Raw genomic sequence first — 24,743 nt, 5'->3', positions numbered from 1 at the left:
ACTCACAGAATGGGAGCCCCATTCACCATTATCTGTCAATTTCACCCACTTGTCACTTGTAGAATCCATTTCTTGGCACTGGTCATTTTGAATCTGTTGGTGAAAAAAATGGGAGCTATCAGTCTAACTTGCTGTGAGCACAAGCATCTAAGAACATTTTTAAAATGCATTCATGGTATAGCATAATGGATTTCAGTAATGCTTCCACTATCCTTGTAAAATATCCCAAAATAAATCTCCCCACATTACAGAAACCATGGAGATATATGTGAGGTTGTGACAAAAATGGCTTAGCCAAAGACCATTTACAGTGCAATCCTAACCCTGTCTACTCAGAAAAAAAGCCCCACAGGTGCCCCATCTACACTAAAACTATAATGCAGCTTTGAGACAATATGTGCTGCAGTGGACATTAAAGGATATACAGTGCATTTAAAAAGTCACAAGAAAACATGAGTTCAGCCAAACAATGCAGATGCCAGTGCATTCCAGATCCAGAGCAAAATAGGCTCCGCAAAATGCAGAGCGCATTGTAGATACCTGCCGCCTGCTGAAGCATGTTATAGATTCCAGAATGAGGGTTGCTGAATAGTGCTCCCAGGGCATGGCTGGGCAGCAAGGGTCTACCTAGCCCCTGGGAGGAAAAACTGATTACCACCACTCCTGTCACTTTCCCTTTTTTTCACACTATATACCCTTTGGAAATGGAAAGAAAAACCTGCAGAGTGGTTTGAGGACAGGTTGTGTGGTTACTGTAATCACCCACCTGGCCTCATACCAGTTCCAGACCTGTTAATCTAATCATCCATGCAGCAAAACCAGTTCCAAGCTGCATTATAGTGTCAATGTAGATGTGCCTTGAGTTAGACTTGCTCCCAAATTAGTATCCAGAAAAGGAGTGAGCAGCCAAATTGTTCTCAGGGTCCAAATAGCTCCCTCATGACCAATGTGGCAGATGGCACTAGGAGGTAGACTTCATCAAGTCTCTCCTTAGCACTATTTTAAAAAAAATTCAGCAGATTGAGACATGGAGTTACATTCCTCTGCATAGAGAAAAGAACTCAGCTGAGTGCCTGAACGAGGGGCTCCTCCAGGCACTGGCTGGATTGTGCATCTGTTTTATGTTATGCTCATTGACCCAATCAAGCAATGCTTGAGGGAGCAGTTCCTCCAAGTGCCAGCTGCATTGCATACTGGCTTCTTCATACTGCTTCAACAAAGGCAATGTGATCAGAAATATGTGCAATGGTTCCCCTCCCAACTGGGAAAAAAAACACTTGTGCTGGAAGAGATAACAAAACCTGGAGAGGGAATTCTCCATCCCAGGTGGGAAAGGCTGGAACCCTATATGGAAACCCTGTGGACATTTACTTAGAGTGTAGCCTTGCTGAGTTTGGTGGGGCTAACTCCTAGAAAACTATGTGTAAGACTGCAGCCTTAGTTAGTTTACAACTAATCCAGGAATATTCCTTCTACAGACTACATTATATCAGTTCTCAGGAACCTGTAGTATTCCAGGGTGACAACAGTGAACAACTGTAACTTTTTGGACTCGTATCATTTTTCATCCTTGTTTATGCTGGGAGTTGTAGGCCAAAAAAAGAGATCTGGTAGGTTATGCTAACCACTCTAAATATAGATATTTAATAAATATAGATATTTAATGTATATAGACCATGATATACTCTTGCTCAGTGATAATCTAATCTCAAACAGAGCATGCAATGCTTAACTACTATACGTATTCTTGCATACGTTGACCTCATGGATCGGTCAAGAGCAGGTTTGAGGGGCAAATTATGGATTTTGATATGACAAATGGATAAGTTGGTCATAACATGAAGAAGGGAATGCTCCAGTGCTGCCTCAAAGGATCAACCACTCCTGGCTGCTATCATTTTTCTGTCCACACATTAAAAATAGACTGTCCACTCTACGCAGAGAAGGTGGTGGTTTCTGATCAAAATTAAGGTGGAGTGTTCACTCTTTTAAAGAGAGAGAGAGAAAGAGAGAGAGACATTCCTTTCTCTGAGTAGAGTAGTAAAAGGTGAGACCCTTCCAATCAGCCATATAACCCAGAATATCAAGGCAGATAATCCACAATATCTGCTTTGAACTGGGTTATTTGAGTCCACACTGCCATATAATCCAGTAAAATATGGATTTTTCTACCACTGTGTGGAAGGGGTCTGAGTCAGTTGAATGCAACTACTTTTTTGTTTTGAACTCTGCACCAATGAAAGCAAGGCAGAAACTGGAACATTTTAAAGGAATTGAGCAAATGAAATACAGATGATGATTCTGGACTGGATTCTGGAAACTGGGGCAGTGGCAGAATGTGAATCAGTTAAGCACTGTTGGAGATGTTGGATTAAATTAATCTTTACTTGATCCAACAAGGAAATGTATACCTATACAACAGGCTTTGGAAAACAGTTACAAGAAATATCTAAGGACAATAGAGAAATTTAACTGGTTTAATTCAGTTTGATATATGTCCTCATGCATGCTAACAACCTGGCAAGCACAGCTCCAGTTAACTTATCATTTGTTATTTTTTCATGAAATTGATTGCACCCCTACATGGCAATTTTAAATTGCTCATGAGCAAATCGCTGCTTGGGAAAATAGCAAAGTTGTTCAATAGCAGCGCAGACAAAAATGACTGGCTATTCTGTAACAGCAGGAATTTAAGGAAAGTGATAATAATACACTAGGTTCTCACAGCAGTGGTGTAGGAGGCCTCTGAGAGGTAACCCGCATAGAAATAGCTGAAGCTTCATAATGCAAGCATATCTTTGGTACCTAAACTAAACAAGAGGAAAGAAATGGCCAGCCAAGCAGCTTTATACTCAGTATAAAATGCTAGATACCTTTCTCTAATGTAAGAGTGGGCACAACAGAGTCAGGATTGTTTTTGAAACCCCCAAACTTCCCAAGATCACCCTATTTCTAGAAATGAAAATTTTTGATTGGCCTATGTTGGAAACATCCATGACAAGCAACTCACCTTTTAAGCAGGTGGTGTCTCATACCACATCATCACCTGCATACCCTTTTTAACTCAAAACTACCAACATTTCAAAACTAAAATGGATATCATATGATTTCTATTTGTATTATCTTTTTGACATTTTAGTAATCCATATCAATTCTCAACAGATTCCATAACATAGAATTGGCCCCCAAATGAACTCCTATTCTCTGCCCCTGCTTTAAGGAGACATCAGGTGACATCCCTATGGAGTTGGAAACCGATTTGTCACATTTACTCTTCCTTCCTCTTCCCTGCAGGTCAATGTGCACCCCTATATTCGCTCTGCAGGACCCCTTCACCTTCCAAAGGAGATTTTGAGACTTTGGGGAGAGGAAAACCATCCCTTTTGATTCCACCACCTAAAGTACTTCAGCCAGCAAGGTGAAAAATAAATAGAATTTCACTTATAGAACAGGAAAAAAAGGAACATTCTTCAATACAGTTTCTACAGTTCCACCCGAGTCCCCTAGACTTGTGCCCTGAATGCTCCTACCCCTCCATCAATCTCCCTCTCTCTCCATCCCTTTTTAGTCCAATCCCATCTCTTTGTGTTTTAGCCTTCAACATACCTTTGGGGTTTTTTTTAGCTTTTTAGCCTTGTAGATTTCATGTACATGCTTATATGAGACTGTATCCCACTTATGCAGTTCTATGATCATAATAAAGATCTTGATTTGATTTGACAGTTCCTACAGATGTAAATGTGCTAGATTTTTGGGGTTTTTTTTTAAACAAGCTTTATTTATGGGTTATCTGGAAACATAGACACCATTAAATAGTAGATATTACATATATTGGGGTTAAGGACTCTTTTGGATAAAGTTTTATATCCAAAGCATATGTTTTTGCACTTTAAAGAAATAAAGATATTTTTGTTGATTTTCAGCACTTTCCGATACAAGCTGATTTTTTAAAGGTTTAAATGTGCCTAAATCAATAATGGATTGCATCCCATGCCTCATGCTGAAATGTAACTGATTTATTTTTTAAAAAATGTGGAAACATATAATTCATTTTATATAAATGTATACAAATGTATAATGTTTAGACATCTATTACTACATTCCAGTTTTCATGCAGACACTGGTTAATCACTCAACTATGTAACTGCAGGGGCATGGCTTTTTTTGTACCCTTTTTTGAAACAACCTGATAGATGAGAAACCTTATTAGAAAAAACAACCTGATTTAGAGCATGGGAGTCTTTCCAGCCACAAGTTGCCCACCATATGGAAGCTACAATTATTTATTCTATACCCTTCAGAATCAATTTGCCAGGTCCTTGTTAACATGAAATTGTACAAATTTTAGTAATTATATTATCTATTATTAAACCAAGGAATTTAGTAAAGATACATTCAAGCATTGGTCACCAAACTTTAAAGTGCTTTCCTGTCTTAACTCTCACTAACTCATCATATTATAACCACTACATTACACAAGTTTGTGCTTAAGAGGTCATAACAATATGTCTGGAGATGAAAAGCTGACAAGGATGTTTTGATACAAGTAAATTATAGACTGGAAGTGATTCTTGGGCCTAATACTCAGGCAGTCAATGCTTTCAGTTTTCTGTGAGAATAAAATCAATTGGTGCCTAGCCATGCATCTAAGAATTATATGCAGCTGAAAGGAAATTCATGTCACTGCACTAGAATCACCTGTGTCTTTCTCCACAGGAAGCCAACAAGCGAGTATAGCTTTGGGGAGGAGGAAATGAAACTGGTTTCCTATTAGAGCAGGGACTGTCCTGTTAGCAAAGTGTGATAGATGGTATTGAATTAATAGAAGGAAGGTACTGTGGGCTAACATGATAGTTTTCATGAGTTGCAGACAATTACAAAGCTTCATGATGAATACAGCTCTTCATTACAGTGTCTCCAAACAGTCTGTAAATGTTAATTAAGGGCAAAGATCCAATATGGCAGCACCCATTCCGGGTTTCACATACTGTAAGAAATGATGATTCATTCCTTACATAAAAAGGAAAAGTCAGTGAGGACAAAATGAAAAAATTCTATCATGGATTCATTTTGAGTCATTTTGAGTCATTGGCTCTTATTCAGTCACCTACACAGCATTCATAGGGACAGAAGATAACATGAATTAGGGACTCCAGCCACTCAAGGTTTTTGTGATGTTTATTGTACAAACAGTTCTGTGCAATGTATGCAACGAGGATATACCAACTCTGATTTCAAAAATTGTATTATCGGGGCAGTGCCAGGAACAGAAACTTGGACAAGTCAAGAGTTGGGCCCTTACGGGCACTGCTGAAAGAAGGGGTTGGCTCCTGTTTCTTGTGCTGCCAAATTCTGCTTTGACTCTCACGAGAAGTATGTAGAGACAACCCTCACATCTGCTGAAATATCGCATTGCCTTGACACCACCCACCCCATCCCCTTCAGCTCGACAGAGCCAGGGGCAAAGGAGCACTTAATATCCATGCAATCTGATATGAAGCAATACAGGAAAGCATGCAGTGGGTGAACAAGCTCATAAATACCATCAAAACTAAGACAGCCAGATTGTAATGGAGGGATGAGAATTATGAACTGGCCACAATTAGGATGATCCACTGTCAAGCTTTGTGAACTGCTGGACGGCATAAAGAGGGGCCAATTACAACAACCAGACCCTTCATGGAACCCCAGCTTATCCATGAGCTCCCTGGTAATTCTGCCCTGCTGCTTACATTCTGGCAGCTACAGTGGGTCCATTAAGCCTTTGAATTAAGCTATTTTCGGTAAGTTGAAATCCAAGCCATTTGCCTTAACTTGATTGTAGATCTGACTATTAATCATCTAGAAGGCTTGCATATGTCTCATTCATGACGTTGAATAGGATTTAATATGGCAAAGCCTATAAACATTTGAGACCTTGGGGGATTGCTATCAAAACTGAGATGACAGTACTGGATTGGGAGAAATCAATTGACTGTCTCAATAGTATAGAGAAAATTCATATTTTCAAAAGCCTTGTGATAGGAAAGACACTCAGAATGTCAATAAACTACCTCAAAGATATGCTACGTTCATTCTTTTTGGAACAGTGATTGTTAATTTGGTTCTAATGCACATTTATAGCACAATTTGCCTTACAAAAAACTCAAAGAAGATGTTGTTGTCAATATACTGGTATTCAAAGATGACAGAACCAGATTTCTTCAGATGTACGGTGTAGATCAAGGAGACGGTGCAGTCATCCCTATTTGATTCAATGTAATTCCCACGAGGAGTCCATGAAGACCTAAACAAAAATTAACAGAAAGAAGCCTTATTTTATAAGGCAGGAACCTTTTAGCATGTTGCTGGAGATTTTTAAAAAATCAGGGAAATAAAAAATATATATAAGACCTTCCCATTAATCTCTTATTTTTTCTAGAGCAAGATTCATGACAGCTAGAATTTTATAATTATAGGAAAGTATCCACTGATATATGGAAGCCAGAGTGGTTTAATGACTTGAGTTTTGGACTAAGGTACCACTCAGTCTTGGAAGTCTACAGGGTATCCTTGGGCAAATCACATGCTCTCAACCTACGAAGCATGCAATGACAAACCTCCCTGCAATGAATCATGGCAAGAAACCCCTATAGTATCATTTTAGCTAACATGGCATAATATAGATACCCGGGTTCAAATCCCCACTTGCCCATGGAAACCCACTGGGGGATCTTGGGTAATTGACATCTCTCATTCTTAGAGTAAAGCAAGGGCAAACCTTCTCTGAATAAATATTGCCAAGAAAACATTAGGTTTGCCATAAATTGGAAATGACTTGAAAGCCCACCACAACATACACCAGAAGTTGGAATTGACTAAAAGGTGCATAAAACAATAGCAGTTTTTGGAGACTTCCAGGTAGGAAAATTGTAAACTGATTCTCATCTGCAGTGAGGAGAGCTCTAATAGTGAAAGTGCTGATGGTAAAACTCACCCTGGATTAATGAGGAGCAAGTGGATCTAGAATCCTCGTCATTCTATTTACTTAGGAACAAGAGAGCTATATTCAGTTGTTCAGATCTGAGGGATATTAAGATGGTAACCAACTTTCTTAAATCCTTAAATAAAATTCTGGGATTATATAAATGTAGAATCTTTCTTATTAAAATGGTTATTTAAGTACAGTTGTATCTTCAATACAACCATAGATTTGTTTTCCCAAACCAGGAAGAGAAACCAAGAAGGTTCTTACTTGCCACAGCTATCTGCTTTACTTTCTACTGATCCAATGGCTGTGTCCATATAAGTTGCTACATTGGAGAATCCAGCAGGCAGATCATCCCATTCATCAAATTTGATCCCACTTCCCAAAGAGTAGGTGCCTTCAGCACATTTACTGCACACCTGGTTCTTCATTTCTAGATATTCCCCAGACGCACATGAAAAAGCTGATAAGACAGACATTTAAGAATAGATTAATGGCACTGGTAATCCATTCATTAGATATTCTAATTCTTCTTTAAAGGAAACAGTGAATGCAATTGATCAACACAAATAGTGGCAACATTTCTAGCAATGTAAATGAACCGCTATTGTGATCTGTATACCCCCTCACGCGTATATACTCACTGATTCTAACCTCATGGAGAGGAAAAATTGCTACTTTTAGCAAGAAACACAAACACTGTTTTTCATGAGGTTGCCGGTCCCGCATCAATCATTGCCCAAATATATCAGATGCATTAAAGAATGAAAAATGTATTTTTTTTTCCTTCTGCTCAAAATTGACACTTATGGCAATCTTGCACAATGTGTTGGCTATACATTACTTGCAGTATTGTACTAATCTATAAACAGTCATTTGTCCTCATAGTAAAAGGGATAATTATTTCTTAGTACAGGTTGAGTATTCCTTACCTAAAATAGTTGGGACCAGAAGTGTTTTGGATTTCTGGTTTCTGAATTCCTGTATTTGCATATATGTACACAATTAGAGATATATATTAGAGATATCTAAACACAAAAATCCTTTATGTTTATTCTACACCAAGCCTGAACTTTATACATAATAATTTATATGATTTTGTGCATGATGCAAAGTCTATGTGCACTGAACCATTAGAAAGCAAAGGTGTCACTATCTCAGCCAACCACATGGATATTGAAGTGCTGTGGATTTCAGAATTCTGGACAAGGGATGCTCAGCCTGTACTGGAGAAATACAACTTATTTGTTTACTGTAACCAAACCCAACTATCATGTTTGAGCCATGCATACCTTAAATGATGCACACATCATTCTATGTAGGTATTCATACCTGATCTATAGGTGTAAAAACACTGTTAACTCATAAGCAACATAGGCATATGAGTTAAAAGTGTTTCTACACCACACTATAAAACAAATATTATGTTCCGATGAGTATATTATAAAGGAAAGCCTAGACTAGTACATTCTCATAGCCCTTCAGTACCACAGGCAAAAATCATTGCTGCTTCATTACCATCTTTCTATACCATATCCAACTATTTCCATGTTCCAGAGACTCTGCTCTTTCCTCAACACAATGCATATTTCTCATGAGCAAAACTAGCTCTGAGCATGCCAGCTGCTTGCTTGGTTCAATATGAGGCTGAGTGTTCCTAATGGCAAAATGAATCAGTTTTGACCTCTAAGACAGCTTGGTAACTAGATGTTATGTATGAGCATGTATCCTATATCATCGGGGAACTTTTTCCATGCTGATTTATTTGTCAAGGAGACTTTGGACAGTGAAGTTTTGTGAAGCATGCTTCCCATGCTCTTAGCAGGTTCATAGTTGAATCCAGACAAAACAGAGGTGCTTGGCCATCAAGAGTTCTAATCTGGGAGTGGAAGTATGTTAACCAGTCCTGTATGGGGTTACATTCCCCCTGAAAGACTGTGTCCACAGCTTGAAAGTGCTCCTGGATACATCTCTTCAAATATCAGCTCAGGTAGATGCGAGAGTTGAGAGTGTTTACTACCAGTTTCGGCTGATGTGCCATCTGCACCCCTTCCTAGAATCCAAGGACCTAAAGATGGTAGTGCATGAGCTGGTAACCTCAAGATTTGACTTCTGCAATGTGCTTTACATGTACCAAGTTCAGAAACTCTGATTCGTTCAAAACATGGCAGTTACAGGAACAACCAGTAGTGAGCATATTACACAACTATTAAAGTCAGTCCACTGGCTGCCAATCAGTTTCCAGGCAAAATACAAAGTGTGGTTTTGACCTTTAAAACTCTACATGGTTTGGGTCCAGGTTACCTACAGGATTGTCTTCTCTGATACTATCTGCCCCTGACACTACAGGGGGTGGCTATTCCAACCAGCAAGAATTCAACTGATAACTGCCCCCAAGAGGACCTTTTCATCAGCTGCCCCAAGACTGTGGAATGACCTGCCAAAAAAGCTCTGATGGCCAAATCAGCTGTCAGAATTCAAGACACAACTTAAGACATATCTTTTCCGATAGGCTTACCCAATCAATTTAATTTTTGAATGTTAACCTGCATTTTATTGGTAAATTTAAGCTGCGTTTTCCTGTGTGTATTTGTTATACAGAATCATAGAATCACAGACTTGGAAGAGGCTGCATGAGTCATCTAGTCCACCCGCCTACCATACAGGAAAAGCACAGTCAAAGTACCCCTGACAGATATGTATTTAAATAGTGCTTTGTTTTACCTTGCTGTTTTAACTATGCTGTGCCCCACCTCGAACTACAAGGAGAGGTGGGTAATAAATTATTATTAAAATTTTAATATTAATAATAAAGCTGTTGAGAGGTGGGATGTGCTGAGGAATATGCACCAATGCTACCTTCGGAATTTACATTTTAGGAAACACTTGGCAATGTTCAACAAGCTGCCCCATTCAAGCAGATTGTCTGTTGAGATGTCTCTTTACTCTGAATTACTCAGAAGAACACAATTTGAAAATTCCTGGGATAAGAGATTGATTAATCTGGTATTTCACTGTACAAAAATAGTCCCTCTTCAATTCGATTATTTATTTTAAATAGAAAGGTGCAGTGTTAAGATAATGTGTATTTTCTCCAATATTAAATTCCATGTTTTCTTTGCCTAGCAAAATAAAATTTAAATGCTATAAAGCACTATGTTTGATCACTATGACAGCAGAATAGTTTACCATGAGCATGCCAGGAAATATCACAAAGTAAAGTAAATCCCAGATTTAAATGGAGGAGTCTTTGATATGTATTAGAAGCAGCAAAATGGAAGCAGAATCCAAAAAATGAGCTACTGTTAACATAACTATTGCTTCCTGATCTCACATATCCAATCAGAATCACTCCTATGATGCTTCCACCTTTATTCAAGCATCCTTATTATATTGTTTGCCTCAATTGAATCTTATTTTTTAAAAGGATTCTGACAAATCAGTTCAGGCCCCAAAGGAAATCACATAGAAATACAGGTAGGCATGTGTAGTTGGACCATCAAAAGATTTTCACCAGGCTCCTCATCAAAGTCTACTGAGTAAATGAATAAATTAGATCTTCTTATGGATTTGTAAGAAAACAGGACATTAGAATAGGTTTCTCTTACAGACTGGTAAAGGAACAAGAAACCAAAAGGAAGGTTAAACAGAAATTCTGCATGGCAGAAGGTGTAGTATCTATAAGCAAGGTGCCCAGAAGAGCTTTTAACTCTGTATAAGTTGATAATGCTTGGTAAAATGGAGGGCAGTAGGAAAAAGAAAAAGACTGCATTCCAATTCATGGAGCCCTACATATATTGTTGGATGTCACCTCCCAGCATTCTTTACCATTATGTTGGCAAAGGCTTATGGGAGTCACAACTGCAATTATGTAAAGCTGCAGTTGGCCTGCCCCTGCCATGTTTTGTCATATGCTCTGTCCTCAAATCCCTCTCTGGTTCAGAGACAAACTCCAAAAGGAAGGAGGTATCATTCACTTAGGTACTGCCCTACACCAGTGGACATGGGGCAGTCCAAATCCTCACATCCAACACCTCAAGATTCAGAAGTTTAGAGTCTGTCCACTGTTCTTTAAGAAAGGTTCCATGGAGGAGGTGGATTTCACCCAGTGTGATCTCATCCTGTATTGCTGAGACAAGAGCTTGCCTCTGCAGTGATCTGTCCAAGGTCCTGAAAGGCTCAGTGTGATCTCATCCAACTTTGTTGTTTCAAACTTGGCCTTTTCACTAAGTAAGTGTCGTTGCTTTGGAGCTATCTTTCACTGCAGTAGCAGCTGGTCACTGTGCTACAACTGGGCTGGTGAATCTGGGTTTTTGTCTGACCTTTACAAAACAAAACAAATCTGGAAGTTAGGATTCAACATATTTCTGGAAAGTTCAGGCCAAACCTAGAACAGAGTCATCACTTCAATGACACTGCAGCCATCAGCTGGCAGTGTTTCCCTCGAGGCATCATACTTATGAATACCAGTCACTAGAGATTAAGAATAATAATGGAAAGGGGTTATCACTCTCAGTAGTCCACAGTGACCATCCATTGCCTATGGCAGCTTGTTCATGAGCTTCCTATGGCTGAGTACTATGGGAAACAAGATGCTAAACCGGACAGGGCTCTGTCCCAAACCAGAAGATGTCTTATTATATTCCAACTGTGGTTCAGTATTGAATAATTGATAATCAAATTTCTGGATGACAGGATTGTAAAAACAAATGTAGTTTGTGACTTACAGCAAACATTGCCATGCCCCATTGCACTGTTAAGATGAGGAAGTTATTGGTGGTCTTGGTGGTAGTACACAAAATTCTATTAAACACATGATAAGCTGAATTGTGACATCCAAAGAGCACATTTGGACTTTGGATATGAACTGATTATAGCTGGAACAATATGAAACTATTTTTGATAAAGTATTGCTTTGCATTTTATTGTGTATTTTAGAAAACCTTTTTTAAAGAATCCAAGGAAACAAGTTTAACTTGCCTGGCACTTTGTAATAGCAAGACAAGAGCTAAATACACATAACTTTGAGAGAAAAGGCCAACGTGTCAATGTAACAAGATCAAATGAAATATGAATTTATGATATATGGTATGAATGAGAGGAATGAATGAGTTAGAAATTTGAAGACACCCGTCTGTAATGCCTGCAAACCATTAACTACCTGCTCAGGAATTGTAATTAAAACCTGCTAATGAGACCTGAAATAGTTGACCTGCCTGGCAAACTGTGATAAGAACTGTGACTGATAAGAGAAACATTTACATCTGTTAACATCTGTCAACATTTGCTAACTTGATGAACTTTGGGGCAGAGCTGCTTGTGTTTGCTAACACCAATCAAGAGGAATCAACATCTGGTCCAGGAAACTGAGGATATTCCAGGATGGAAGATGTCTAGCACTCATTTACAACTTTGGGACAACATCATCAGCAAAATATTGCTATATAAGTGACCTTATGACAATCAAGAAGGTGTGACAGACAGCGACGCTGTTCACCCGCCATGCTCAGTGGAGATGGTGTCCTTGGGAGTGGCAGATCTGCTCTGGGAAAGCAGAATTCTGTTCACTTTTTGGGGCCTCTTTTTCTCATGGGAAGAGAAAAGAGTGCGTTTTGAAGTCATGGTCTTTTTGAAGTTTTGGCGTTTTGGAACTATGTCTTGGCAGGCAGAAGTGGAAGCTGGGTCTGGCCTAAGCAGGTGCTTCTCCAAGAAGGGAGACAGAATATGGTAATATTTGTGTGCATGAAGATGGATGCATGTTGTGTGTGAATGAAGAATGAAAATGTAAACCCCCCCTTGTTTGTTTCTTAGCCAATGTAACTGTAGGTTGTTTGTGAATCCAATGTAGTTGCATAGAATCTGTATGTTTGTATGTCTAAATGTTGTTCTTTGTTGTTTTGTAAAAGTTCTGCTATACCTCTCAGACTGAAACTGCAATAAAAAGAACCTATGCTTTAAAGTTATTGAAAAGTTATTCATAACATTTTTGGTGTCAGAAGTGGGATATTCTGTTCAGTCTGAGCAGGATGTTTTAACTTTTGTTTTAAAAGTCTTCATGACATCAATAATGGAAAGATCCTCTTTCTGCAAATCATACCAGTCCAGAGGATATGGGAATCATTTATCTATGTTTATGCACACAGCCACTTACATCATACAGGTGTAATTTCAGAGGTAACTGCAGCTCTTTGTTATTCACTGTAGCAAAAACAAATTTATCTCTCTTCCACATGTGAAGCAGCCCTTACTGGGGATTACCTATTTTACATGAGACACAAATTGTCTTTGAGCATCACATTGCTCAGGTGAATGCACACTCATACTTAACAAAGAATGGAAAATGAGAGTCATTTAGCATTTCAGTGTGCACACCTACCTATTAGCTGTACTGTTACATTAACATCAAGCTTTGATTAAGAAAACACTACTGATTAGCCTGCATTAGGTGGAAATATAAGGAGTATCTTTCTGAGAACAAAATATAAAGGCAGATGTACAACCTTTAGGCTATGGGCTAAGGTGGTCATAGTGGGTCCCTATCTTGTTTGCCAGCTTCCTCCTAGCCTTATCTCAATGATTAATCTACAGATAAGGAGCGTCCCTTCCTCTCATCCAGTGAGGTTTTTAGACTGCCTACTTTAGTGTCATTGAAATCTTTTTAAAACCTGCTTGTAACACGAGGAACATTTTCTGGGAAGCTGATATCAGGGAGACCCAGTATGCATCTCTTCAAATATATGATTCTCTGCAATGCTTTCTTTCCATGTCCAACTATAATTAGGCTTCTAAAACAGCCTTGTTGGTGTCGACTGAGGCTTTATAAAAACCTAACAGAAGCATCCTGCTGGAGAGGAAAGGAAAAGTTGTTCCTCCCTCCCTCCATGGGGTGCCGTTGTTCTCAATAAAAGTCATGAAAAGGTTTGATTGAAGATGGGGAGTGTGGTATTTGTGTGAGATGGAGAGAAATAAAGAGAAAATAGTATCTAAGTCATTACATTTAGGGCAAAATACTAGTAGTAGGGTGTCTCTATCCACTGTAGGCAAATGTATGCTTGCTTAGAATCAGTTTGGCCCTTGAACTGAATAAGATTGCCCAACTCTGGTGGAAAGAAAGGGCAATAATTTGGGCCATGAGTTGAAATATTGAATAGTAACATGATTTTTAAGAGCAAGAAATGGCACAGTAGATATCAACAGTGCAAACCTACTCAGGTTTCCCAAGAGAAAGACCACAATGAGGTCAATTAAGCTTGCTCTCAGGTATATGATCTTAGTATTTATGCTGTAGAACTAGTGCAGTAACTGCTATGGCTCAATCTTATGGAATAATGGGAGTTATAGTTCCTGAAACACCAGCATTCTTTGGCAAAGAGATCTAAATACCTTGCAAAACTACACCTCTCATGATTCCATTGCATTCAGCAATGGTATCAAACTGTATTAATTCTACAGTGTAGATGAATCCTAAGACGTACTTACATACATGAAGGACAAAAACAGGCAATTTGGAAGTAACACTTTTGATGAAATACAATGTAAAGACATACTGCATTCCTTTCCTTTGACAGGATCAGGTAACCCAGAACATTCCACATCTGGATTTGGGACTGCTACCCTCCATCTGGATCCGGTGCTGTCACATTCAGTGTATTCAAAGTGGTATTCTGCCTGCAAGCAATTTTTAAACAAAATTATTTGGGTTCCATCATAAAGATCCATTTGTTAAATTATGATATTATAGCAGGAGAGGATACTTTTCTAAAAACAGCTTGTTATTGTCAAACAGCAAAAACAAAGATTGTGTTGAAACACACATAAGATCTGCATTGAAAAGGTACAATGTCGTTTTAAAACAATTCAAGATGTATTCCACTTATTTAATTTTAAAAAATTGATGAATTGCAATAATTTCTTCCCTTAGGAGAATTTCTCGCAAAACACATAAAACGATGGCTACTGGCTTTTGATTCATAGACGTTTTTGTGTATATGTTCATAATACTTTGAAGCTTCTTTTGATATCAAGTGAAGCTGACTTCCAGTCCGAATAGAGGGGAAAAGAAAACCTGGGGGAAACCAGTGTATGTGACCAAATATAAATACATTTGCAAATTGTTAAAGCCTCCATATAAATGCTTTCTTAAAACTATTGAAAGAACTATTCTAAATTTCTACAGAAGCAGCAGAAGTGCTTTCAGATGTCTTGAAGTTTCATCTTGATTGTCAAAATAAGAAATCTACTGTCAGATATGTCTAGCAATTTCACTCCTCCAGATACATTGCTCTGACAGAGGTGAAAAGTGAAAGGGAGTGATTGGAGCAAGATTTGGACCCAGTGCAACCCATTTTGCCATGTTCTTCCAGCATGTCCCTGGCAATGTAGAAAGCTACAAAAGTGTCTGTGTGGTATTCCATGGTTGGTCATCAAGTATTTTTCCCATGAGTTGTTTCTAGAGTTAGACTTGATCTGCTGAAATTATTGAGATTTAGGACAAACTAAACTCCCACTGATTGCAATGAGTCTGCTCTTATGAAAATAAAAACTTTCAACAAAAAATCACTTCAGAAATAAAGCAGCATGCTGTTAATTCTTAAGTTATTTGAGTAAAACCGATGACCAAAGAGTAATCACATCTTGGTATTTATGAATTTTTTGGATTTATCAAGGGGTTTTTTGGCATAATTCAAACAAAAATTAAGAGTTCCAACCATGATTTTCTTTTGTGTGTCAGGAGCGACTTGAGAAACTGCAAGTCGCTTATGGTGTGAGAGAATTGGCCATCTGCAAGGACGTTGCCCAGGGAACGCCTGGATGTTTTTGATGTTTTTACCATCCTTTGTGGGAGGCTTCTCTCATGTGCCCGCATGGAGCTGAAGCTGATAGAGGGAGCTCATCCACGCTCTCCCCGGGTTGGATTTGAACTGGCAACCTTCAGGTCAACAATCCAACCTTCAAGTCGTCAGTCCTGCCAGCACAAGAGTTTAACTCACTGCGCCACAGGGGGCTCCTCCAACCATGATTATCTATGGTGACAACATGTCTTGCAAGTTCTACTACTAAAATATGATCTAATAGTTCTGTTTTCATTGAAAATCAAAAAACCCTCTCTCCCTACACTTTGGGAGTTTTCCCCAATAAACAGTTTTGTTCCCAAGTTTTAAAAAAATCTGATGCGTTTTAGATCATATACAGAGAGGTGCAATCAGAGTTTGGGAGCTATAAGTCACACACACAACCAATATTGTTACTGACTAGGGGATAGTGATAAGCACAGACACACAAAACATTTCCACATCCAATGTTACTTATAATAGTTGTCCCAGTAGTAGGACAGGGAAAGATTGATGTGGCTGCATAGTAGAGTTGCATGTACCTCGTTAGCATATACTGTACCAAAAACAATTAAAAGATAAGATTATTCTAGGTTGTACATTTTCTGGTTTTTGAATTTTTGTAAGCAATGTGGTCAATTTGAGGCTCTGTGATAAGATGTCAAGGGGAATAGTTCCTTTGTAGACCCAACCAAGGGGTTAACCTATATAATTTTCATAATGGAAAGCTGACATTCTTCCAAGTATTCCAGGAAGCAAACCAAAATCAATTTGTAAGGTTCAGCTGAAAAGGCTGATATCAACATAGATGACAATGCCAAAAATAGATGTGCATTTTTTTCCTCTGCAGCTTTCACTGAACTTTGCCTTGTTCTGTTCTGACAGAAAAAATGTAACCGTACTTTCCAACAAACTGGCAAAGTTAGGGATGTTGCAGCTGTACAGTTAATCTTACTATCATGAGGATTCTTGAACACTTTTGAGGTGGGTAGAATGGGTAATGATCATCACCCAGTTTTTTACATTATTGTTTAGTTTTAACTAAATATTTTTCTTTCAGAGAGCAAACAGAGAATCAGTTATTTATTTTATCCTGATGTGACAATTACTAAGCTCAGTTGAGATGTAGTTCTAAGAACCAGAGCAGCAGATAGCTCCAATATGAATGAGGATATGAATTACAACAGGCCTCTTCAACCTGTGCCCTCCAGCTGTTTGGGCCTCCAACTCCCAGGAGCCCTAGCCAGCTTAACTACAGCATCAATTAATTAATGTCATAAATTGAACAAATTCAGATATTAGCTTTCCCAATCTCTAATTATAAACATTAGCAAATTAATTTTCAAATTGAATATTTTATGCTCTCTCTTTTGTTTTGACATATCTGCACCAATCCATTGCACCAGCCCAACAGCAAACCACTAAGATTTTGTATGCACATTAGACAAAACATGAGCACCTAAGAGGATATCCCATTCAAAGTCATGCTATGTCAGCAGAAGCTATCATTTGGCCCACATTCATATATTGCCTCAACTAGACACTTAGAATTATGTGGAAGTGTAGCGAGTCTGAATGAAAATGTTACTATGCTAAGAGAACAGGCAATAAATAGTACACTGTGACAAGCAGTGAGCACTAGGTAGATATCTATGCAAGAGGATTTGTCCCACCTTCCAATATCCTACCACAGTAAAGCAGTGAGAGAAAAACAATCCCATGGCTAAATACTCCACAATGATCCAAAATGCAGAATGCCACAAAATAAATAGCCTTTTGTAAGTGGGGAAAAGCTACCACTGAGCAGAGCAAATGTTGCTTGCAAACCTGTAGATATTAAAGCTGAGAGAAGAAGAGAGCCACACAACTAAATGTCCTGGGAATTCAGCAAATATTAATAATTTTCTTCTGATACATTGGAGAGATCAGCAGAGACAACTGCAGTAGACAGAAGAACCCACCAACTAGCTGTATCTCCTTTTGTCCCACTATAGCATCAAAGCAAGCTGCTTCTGTTTTTAATGACGCTTAAAAGAGATTCTTGAGATTCCGAAGGTGAGTGGAACATATGAGTGTAATGTAGCCATGTTCTGAACCAATGCTACTACTATAATGTACCATAACAGTAATTACACATTTTATATTGGCTATAATCCTTATACATATTTACCTAGTAAAATCAGGAAGATTCCCTCCTGAATAAAACAGCATGCTGTCAAGCAGCATAATTTACTATGCCAGAATTATGAATCAATAAAGAAATGAACTGAGTACAACACAGGAAATCAACATGTTGCCAGAACCATGAACTGACAAAGAAATGAACTGAGTGCTACACAGAAAACAAACATGTTGCAATGCCAAGGTTTACATGGTGATTTGAGAACAGGTTGGAGAAGGCTGGTATAGGGGAACAGGCAATGTCATGATCCAGCTATGGCTGTAAAGTTGTGAATGATTTATGAACTAAGCCCTTCGGAGACAAAGTAGGTACAGTTGCAAAAAGTAGTTCAAGATTGACAAAGCCACCTTAACCATTCAACATGGCTGTGGTAATTCTGAATCCCTATATTCACAATGATTTTGTCACAAAATAACAAAGAGGCTGGTGTAAAATAACTTCTAACACTTCTGGTTACCAACAGTATTATGCATGCCTCCTCACCCTTCCCTATGAGTGTCATAAGCAGAAAAGTTAAATACATTTACAAATGAAAGAATAAATTATGCATACCGAGTTGTGCAAGTCTATTTGGTTTGCATAATTCATGGTGGCACTAAAATTCCATTTTCTTGGGCACTGAATATAGGTTAAAATAGCAAGGTATTTTGATTCATTTAAATAACATAAAGGGCCCTGTCTATATGTAGAAAAATGTTCCTTATAGTTTAGTTTATAGCTCTTACTGCTAGTATCTAAGGCCCCTTCTACACTGCCATTATGAAATCCAGATTATTTGCTTTGAACTGGATTATATGGCAATGTAGACTCATATAATCCCGTTCAAAGCAGATAATCTAGATTTTATATGGTAGTGTAGATCCAGCCTGAGGCCACTTCAACACTGCCCTATATCCCAGGATCTGATCCCAGTTTATCTTCTTATCCCAGATTATATAGCAGTGTAGACTCATATAATTCAGTTCAAAGCAGATAATCTGGGATCAGATCCTGGGATATAGGGCAATGTAGAAGAGGGCTAAGCCTGTGGCCAGACATTTCAGAAATGCTGTCATTGGGAAAGATGCATAGGACTCAGATTTGATTCAGCACTGGATCATGAGATTTAAATGTTTGAAATTATATCCAACCTTTTCACTAATGATCTTCCAGATGTATGGATTTAGTGTGAGGATGCACCCCTTTTGCTTTAAAACTGTAACTTAATTTTCAAGTGTATATATAATTGGGGCAGATCAAACCTTGAAGAAATGGCTGTTATTGCCTGGTCCAGTTAAGCCGTCATTGCTACAAGTCATGAATTTCTGCATAATCCAAGCATGAGAGATCAAATTATGCAGAAGGACAGGTTTGCATACAAATGTAAAACAGAAAATAAATGGGGTATCTAAGCCAATTTGTTATTTTATTTTTACTTTTATAGTGGAAAACACTAAGAATCAAACCTGCTATCTGTGACTCACATCTCCTTGTCATTTCCAAGGTTTCACACTGGATCATATATTTCTTGGTTATACTCGGGTGTTATAGAACCTTGGGAAATAGTTTTTGCTTACAGAAAGACAAGATATTCTACTTCAACAATCTTTGACTGAAAACACTAAGAACCAAAACAATTGCACTTATCTTTCCTTCCACTGCAGGAATAATCATTGCAAGCAGACAATTCCCACCTTTTCCTTCAAGACTTTATCAGCCACCCCCAATACGCCCATCATTCCCAGCCAGGATGTGGCTGGGGATTCTAACATCAATGTTACAACACAACTGGAGGGCATCAGGCTGGGGAAAGTCTATTTTGTACCTTCCAGGTTTTTATTTCTTCTTCTTAACCCGATTAGCAGCGTACAAGGCTATTAAAAGATATCCTTTGCTAAAAGGGGCTTCTATAATCTTTAGAGATCCATGTGCTGTCTATATTTATATGTGGAGAGGAATTAGACATGCCCTGAAAAAAGAAATGCTAAAGCTTGTTTAAGAAAAGAACAAAGGCACGATTAGGAAGACTGTGTGTGAGAGAGAGAAAACCTGACCCAGTCAAATGCTCCAGTGATATTTTTGGACTCATTAGGTGGATGCTGAGAAAATACTCTCTCTTTCTTTATTCTCACTGTAAGGACACAGTCCTATAGAAGCATGGAGAAAACCAACCACATAACAAGAGTTTGTCACTTTTTTAGCAAATCAGTATCATTTTCTGAGCAAGTTTCACGCACATGTACACACCAATAAGGTCATCAGAAAAAGGCTATTAACTAAAATGGGAAATTTATCATGATGATCACTACACCTCTGCAAACGTGAGGTCAGGAACAAGATATCACCTCCACTACCTAAATGTATTTTTGGAAGCTGATGAGAATTGTTAGCTGAATCTTAGGGCCCTTCCACACAGCCATATAACCCAAAATATAAAGGCAGATAATCCACAATATTATTGTGTATTGTCTGAGTGGCATATAATCCAGTTCAATGTGGATTGTATACAGCTGTATGGAAGAGACCTTATTTCAATACCTGTGACATCTGGGGACAGCAGCTGGGTGGGACAGAGGAGAGCAGGCCACTAGGCACATGTAGCTCTACCCTTCAACACTTTTCGAACCTCCTCTCTCCATATCCCAGCACCCAGATTTGCCACTTGACATTGCCATTTCAGTCTGCCTCATGGCAGAACAGCTCTTTGCTTTTTATGCTCTTGTTTCAGAGCTGGCTAATTTTAGCATTATTGCTGCTGCCCTGACAGTTTGAGGAAACCATTACTGTCAACCTCTGTTAACAAATCACAGTTGGTATTAAATGTGATACTTTTTCTTTAGATGTCATATTAATCTCAGTTACAAATGACTACATTAAACACAGTGAGTGTTGGTAGTGTAAATTTTGGCTAAATTTGATTCTTGAGAGTAAACAGAGAAGAAAACAGAAGGTATAGAGATGCTGCCAGTGTTTGATGGGGTTATACTTTCGCTGAAAAAACACAGGTTTGTAGTTTACGAATTCACCTGGACTCAGTTCTGAACCTGGAGGCCCAGGTATCTGCAGTTAAAGCTTGTGTGCTAACTGCGTCCGTTCCTAGACACACCTGATCTGGCAATTGTAACATGTGATTTGTTTACCTCTTGTTTGTAGAATTGTAAAGTGCTCTACATGGGGCTGCCCTGGATTAAAAATTCAGAAAATTCAGTTCATCCAAACAGCTGCAACTAGAATGTTAACTGGGGTTAGATAATATATTTTGCTCCCTATTTTATCCAAATGACTCATATATTACATTTTCCTTTATGTAAGGACTTGGTAACAAAAAATCTAAAGTTATCAATAAAGCAAGGCAGTGAATAAAAATACCCCAGTTGAAGTTATTTTAGCCATCTTAAATTCAATTTTGAAATTAAGTCAGAAATGAGATGTTATCATTGGCTGATGCCAAAAAAAGTAGACCTGAGTTGAATTATCCTACCTCCTGGAATAGCACTTTTGCCAATAACTTCCAAAATGTATCAAATGGTATTGCCAATGGTAGTTGCAACAAATATTTTTCCAAATTCTAGACATAGCACTGAATCACAACAACTATAATATTTCCTGCGTGTACTCAGTTTTACTGGTGATTGGTTAGAGTGGGAAAGGTTTAGACATAACATAGAAAAGAATGCCTGAATATTAAAGGAAAATATAATGGAAATTGGTATCCTCCATGTGAGCAGAGCAATGAATCTATTATTCCATGTTTTGGTCTGTAAAGGACCTATTGGGGATTCTGAACCCTATCCCCAAAATAGAGACAGCACTATAACTGCTATTTTCATGAACGATATCCCCATGACAAGTATAATTGGCATAGCTCTAGAATCACATTCCAGACTAGAGCTCAGGATATGAAATTCTGGATCTATCCATCCAGCTCTATGAGTTATATTATTACTTTAAAATGGGAATTCAGCATGGTGCAAGCAGACACATATAAGCAGAAAATAGAGATGATGAGGACACTACAAAGAGGACCAGAACCTCTTGGTCTGTCCTCCACTTCAACCATAGCAGAGCCTTCCAACCTTCCCCAAAATATATTAACAGTTCAATTCTCGCATAAGTCTTTGAAGTACTTCTTTGCCACAAAGTGACTTAAAATTGTAAGGCCGCCCTGATTACCCCCCTCAGGAGTGAGAAGGGCAGGATATAAATGTTTGTAATAAATAATAACTAAATTAAAATTCAACACAGCGTAATAACCTGTAATTTCTATATCCAAAGCAAGCTCCTCATTCTCTACTTTTAATCCTATACCTGACACATACATTTTTTTAAAAAACACCTGGGTGCGTTGCATGATCTTTAATGTGCATTTTTCCATCTATTTCCAGCCCCACACAGTGCAGATTCCTCCTTTCCCCCCAACATTAGTTACACTACTGATTCTCCTATATTTTTATCAAGATAAAAATGTTTCATAGTCAGAAATCTTGTTGTCAGGGTAACCAGGCAAAATTCAGGAAGATAACCCAGTGTTTTCACTTTTACCTAAAAGATAGAAGCAGGAATATAGCCAGCATGACATAGTAGTTTGAACATTGGGCTATGTATCTGGAGACCAGGGTTTGAATTCCCATTCAGCCACAGAAACACATGGAATGATTTTGACCAAATCACACTCTCTCAGCCTCCACAGATGGCAAGAGCAAACCCACTGAATAAATCTTGCCAAGAAAAGGGCTAAGTGAGAGCAACTTGAAGGCACACAACAACAAAGTTGATAGGTCCATTTGTTCCTTTGACCCAATCCTCCCTTAATCTCTCATTGATAGCTTTTTTAGGAGTCTCCAGTGGCCTAGGGGATAAAAGCCTCGTGACTTGAAGGTTGGGTTGCTGACCTGAAAGCTGCCAGGTTTGAATCCCACCCGGGGAGAGCGTGGATGAGCTCCCTCTATCAGCTGCAGCTCCATGCGGGGACATGACAGAAGCCTCCCACAAGGATGGTAAAACATCAAAGCATCCGGGCGTCCCCTGGGCAACGTCCTTGCAGACGGCCAATTCTCTCACTCCAGAAGTAACTCCGGTTGCTCTGGGCACGAAAAAAAAGCCTTTAATAGAGTTATTGAGAAAACACACTGGTACCTGTATTTGAGAATTGAGGAAAAGGGGCAATGTGCACAACCTGATCAGCCCGGAGAACTATACAGTGATGCTGGTTCAGGTACAATAGTCATGCAGATCTCTTTCTCTTACTTCAGTTCGATCTGCTCTCCAACAGTCCTGATACAAATTTTTCTTTCTTTGATGGCAGCTGTCAACAAGAAGGAAGAAGCAGCCTATATGAAGTCATTGTGATATTGGGGCTGCAGAGGAGAGACTGTGCAGAACTGCAAGAGTCAACGGGAACACCCTTATTACAATCCCATCAGATGGTCTGATTTGCCCATTGCATGTTACTTCTTCTCCCCTTTCAGCATTGAGCCCATTACACGATGCACATGTACTTCCAGCCGGGCTCTATGTTGAAAGAGAGCAAATGCCATACACCATGGTGGCGGGGGGGGGGGGGGGCAGCAACGCTTCCCCCGTGGGATGGGGATCAAGGTAAGGCAGGCAATGTGGGGCATGGAGCAATGGTTTCTCCACACCACCCCCCCAACCAGGACCCCATGGATTAGCCGCTATGATCACCTCAGCCCACAGGTTATCCATTGTCCCTTAGCACCATTGATCCAGTCAAGATCTAAAGATCTCTGTAGTCTGTTGAAGACAAATAAATCTCAGAATCCCACTTCAAGAGATTAACATGCTGCATGTGCAGTTGAATTTAGGGGAAAACAATAAACAACAGAGGTTTAAAATCCTCCTGCCACAAAACTGGGCCTGATCCAGATCAGCTTCCTGAATCCTTGTTTTCAAAAATAAAAGGAAAGTTTAGCTTCAAGCAATACAAAGTCACTTTTGTTTAACATTTAATTTATTTATTTTATTTACAGCATTTATACTCCACCCTTCTCACCCCGAAGGGGACTCAGGGCGGATCACATTACACATATAGGCAAACATTCAATGCCTTTTAACATAGAACAAAGACAAACAAACATAGGCTCCGAGCGGGCTTCGAACTCATGACCTCCTGGTCAGAGTGATTCATTGCAGTGATTGATTGCAGCTGCCCTCCAGCCTGCGCCACAGCCCGAGCCCAAAAAATCATCAGAATCCACAGTATATTTATGGTTTTTAACTTAATTTTAAATACTTATGATTTTTAATTCTATTTTAATGTTTGTGTATTTGTAGATTTTTAATTGTATTAAAATGCTTTTAATGTAAGTCATTTTGATTCTCCTTGTGGAGAGAAAAAGCAGTGTATAAATAAACATAAGAATAAAAATAACAAAACAACATATTCCACAAATGACTGCTTCCTGCTTATTCAATGATGGTTCCTTTGAAATGACTACCCATCTAGGGTAATAAATGTTGAGACTCAAAATAACATAGAATTAATGAGAGGCAATGACACTGCATATATATAGAAGGAGAAAGAACTTCCTGCTGTTAACTTAGGAGACAACATCATGAACACCTGAATTCCTCTGGAGACCACATTAGTTAAAGCACTGCAGCATTACAAAGAATGACATGGTTCCAATTAACTTTCCTTTCTTAGGATATTTTTATGCTGTCTTTTACGGTTCCCTTCCATTCATATTTTTATGGTTCTTGGATGAACAAACATATACATGCTAATAAATAAATCACACACACACATACACACTGCATAACC

The 24,743-nt window shown here is 38.7% G+C and overlaps 1 protein-coding gene across 2 annotated transcripts in view; it reads right to left on the bottom strand.

Annotated features, from left to right (window-relative positions):
• elapor2 (endosome-lysosome associated apoptosis and autophagy regulator family member 2) overlaps positions 1-24,743 on the bottom strand; it is a 126,739-nt gene that overhangs the window by 52,549 nt on the left and 49,447 nt on the right. Inside the window, exons 2-5 of one of the 2 annotated variants that reach the window (XM_003221445.3) lie at positions 14,515-14,635; positions 7,235-7,430; positions 6,139-6,286; positions 7-93 (exon numbers count right to left, since the gene is read on the bottom strand). In XM_003221445.3, the coding sequence (XP_003221493.2) occupies positions 7-93; positions 6,139-6,286; positions 7,235-7,430; positions 14,515-14,635 (552 nt within the window). The remainder of the gene's footprint in view (positions 1-6; positions 94-6,138; positions 6,287-7,234; positions 7,431-14,514; positions 14,636-24,743) is intronic. The other variant, XM_062981812.1, reaches the window with a different exon arrangement.

This window comes from Anolis carolinensis, chromosome 5 (assembly GCF_035594765.1).
Source record: "Anolis carolinensis isolate JA03-04 chromosome 5, rAnoCar3.1.pri, whole genome shotgun sequence".
NCBI classification, from domain to species: Eukaryota; Metazoa; Chordata; class Lepidosauria; order Squamata; family Dactyloidae; genus Anolis; species Anolis carolinensis.
This window is presented reverse-complemented; position numbering and strand designations above follow the sequence as displayed.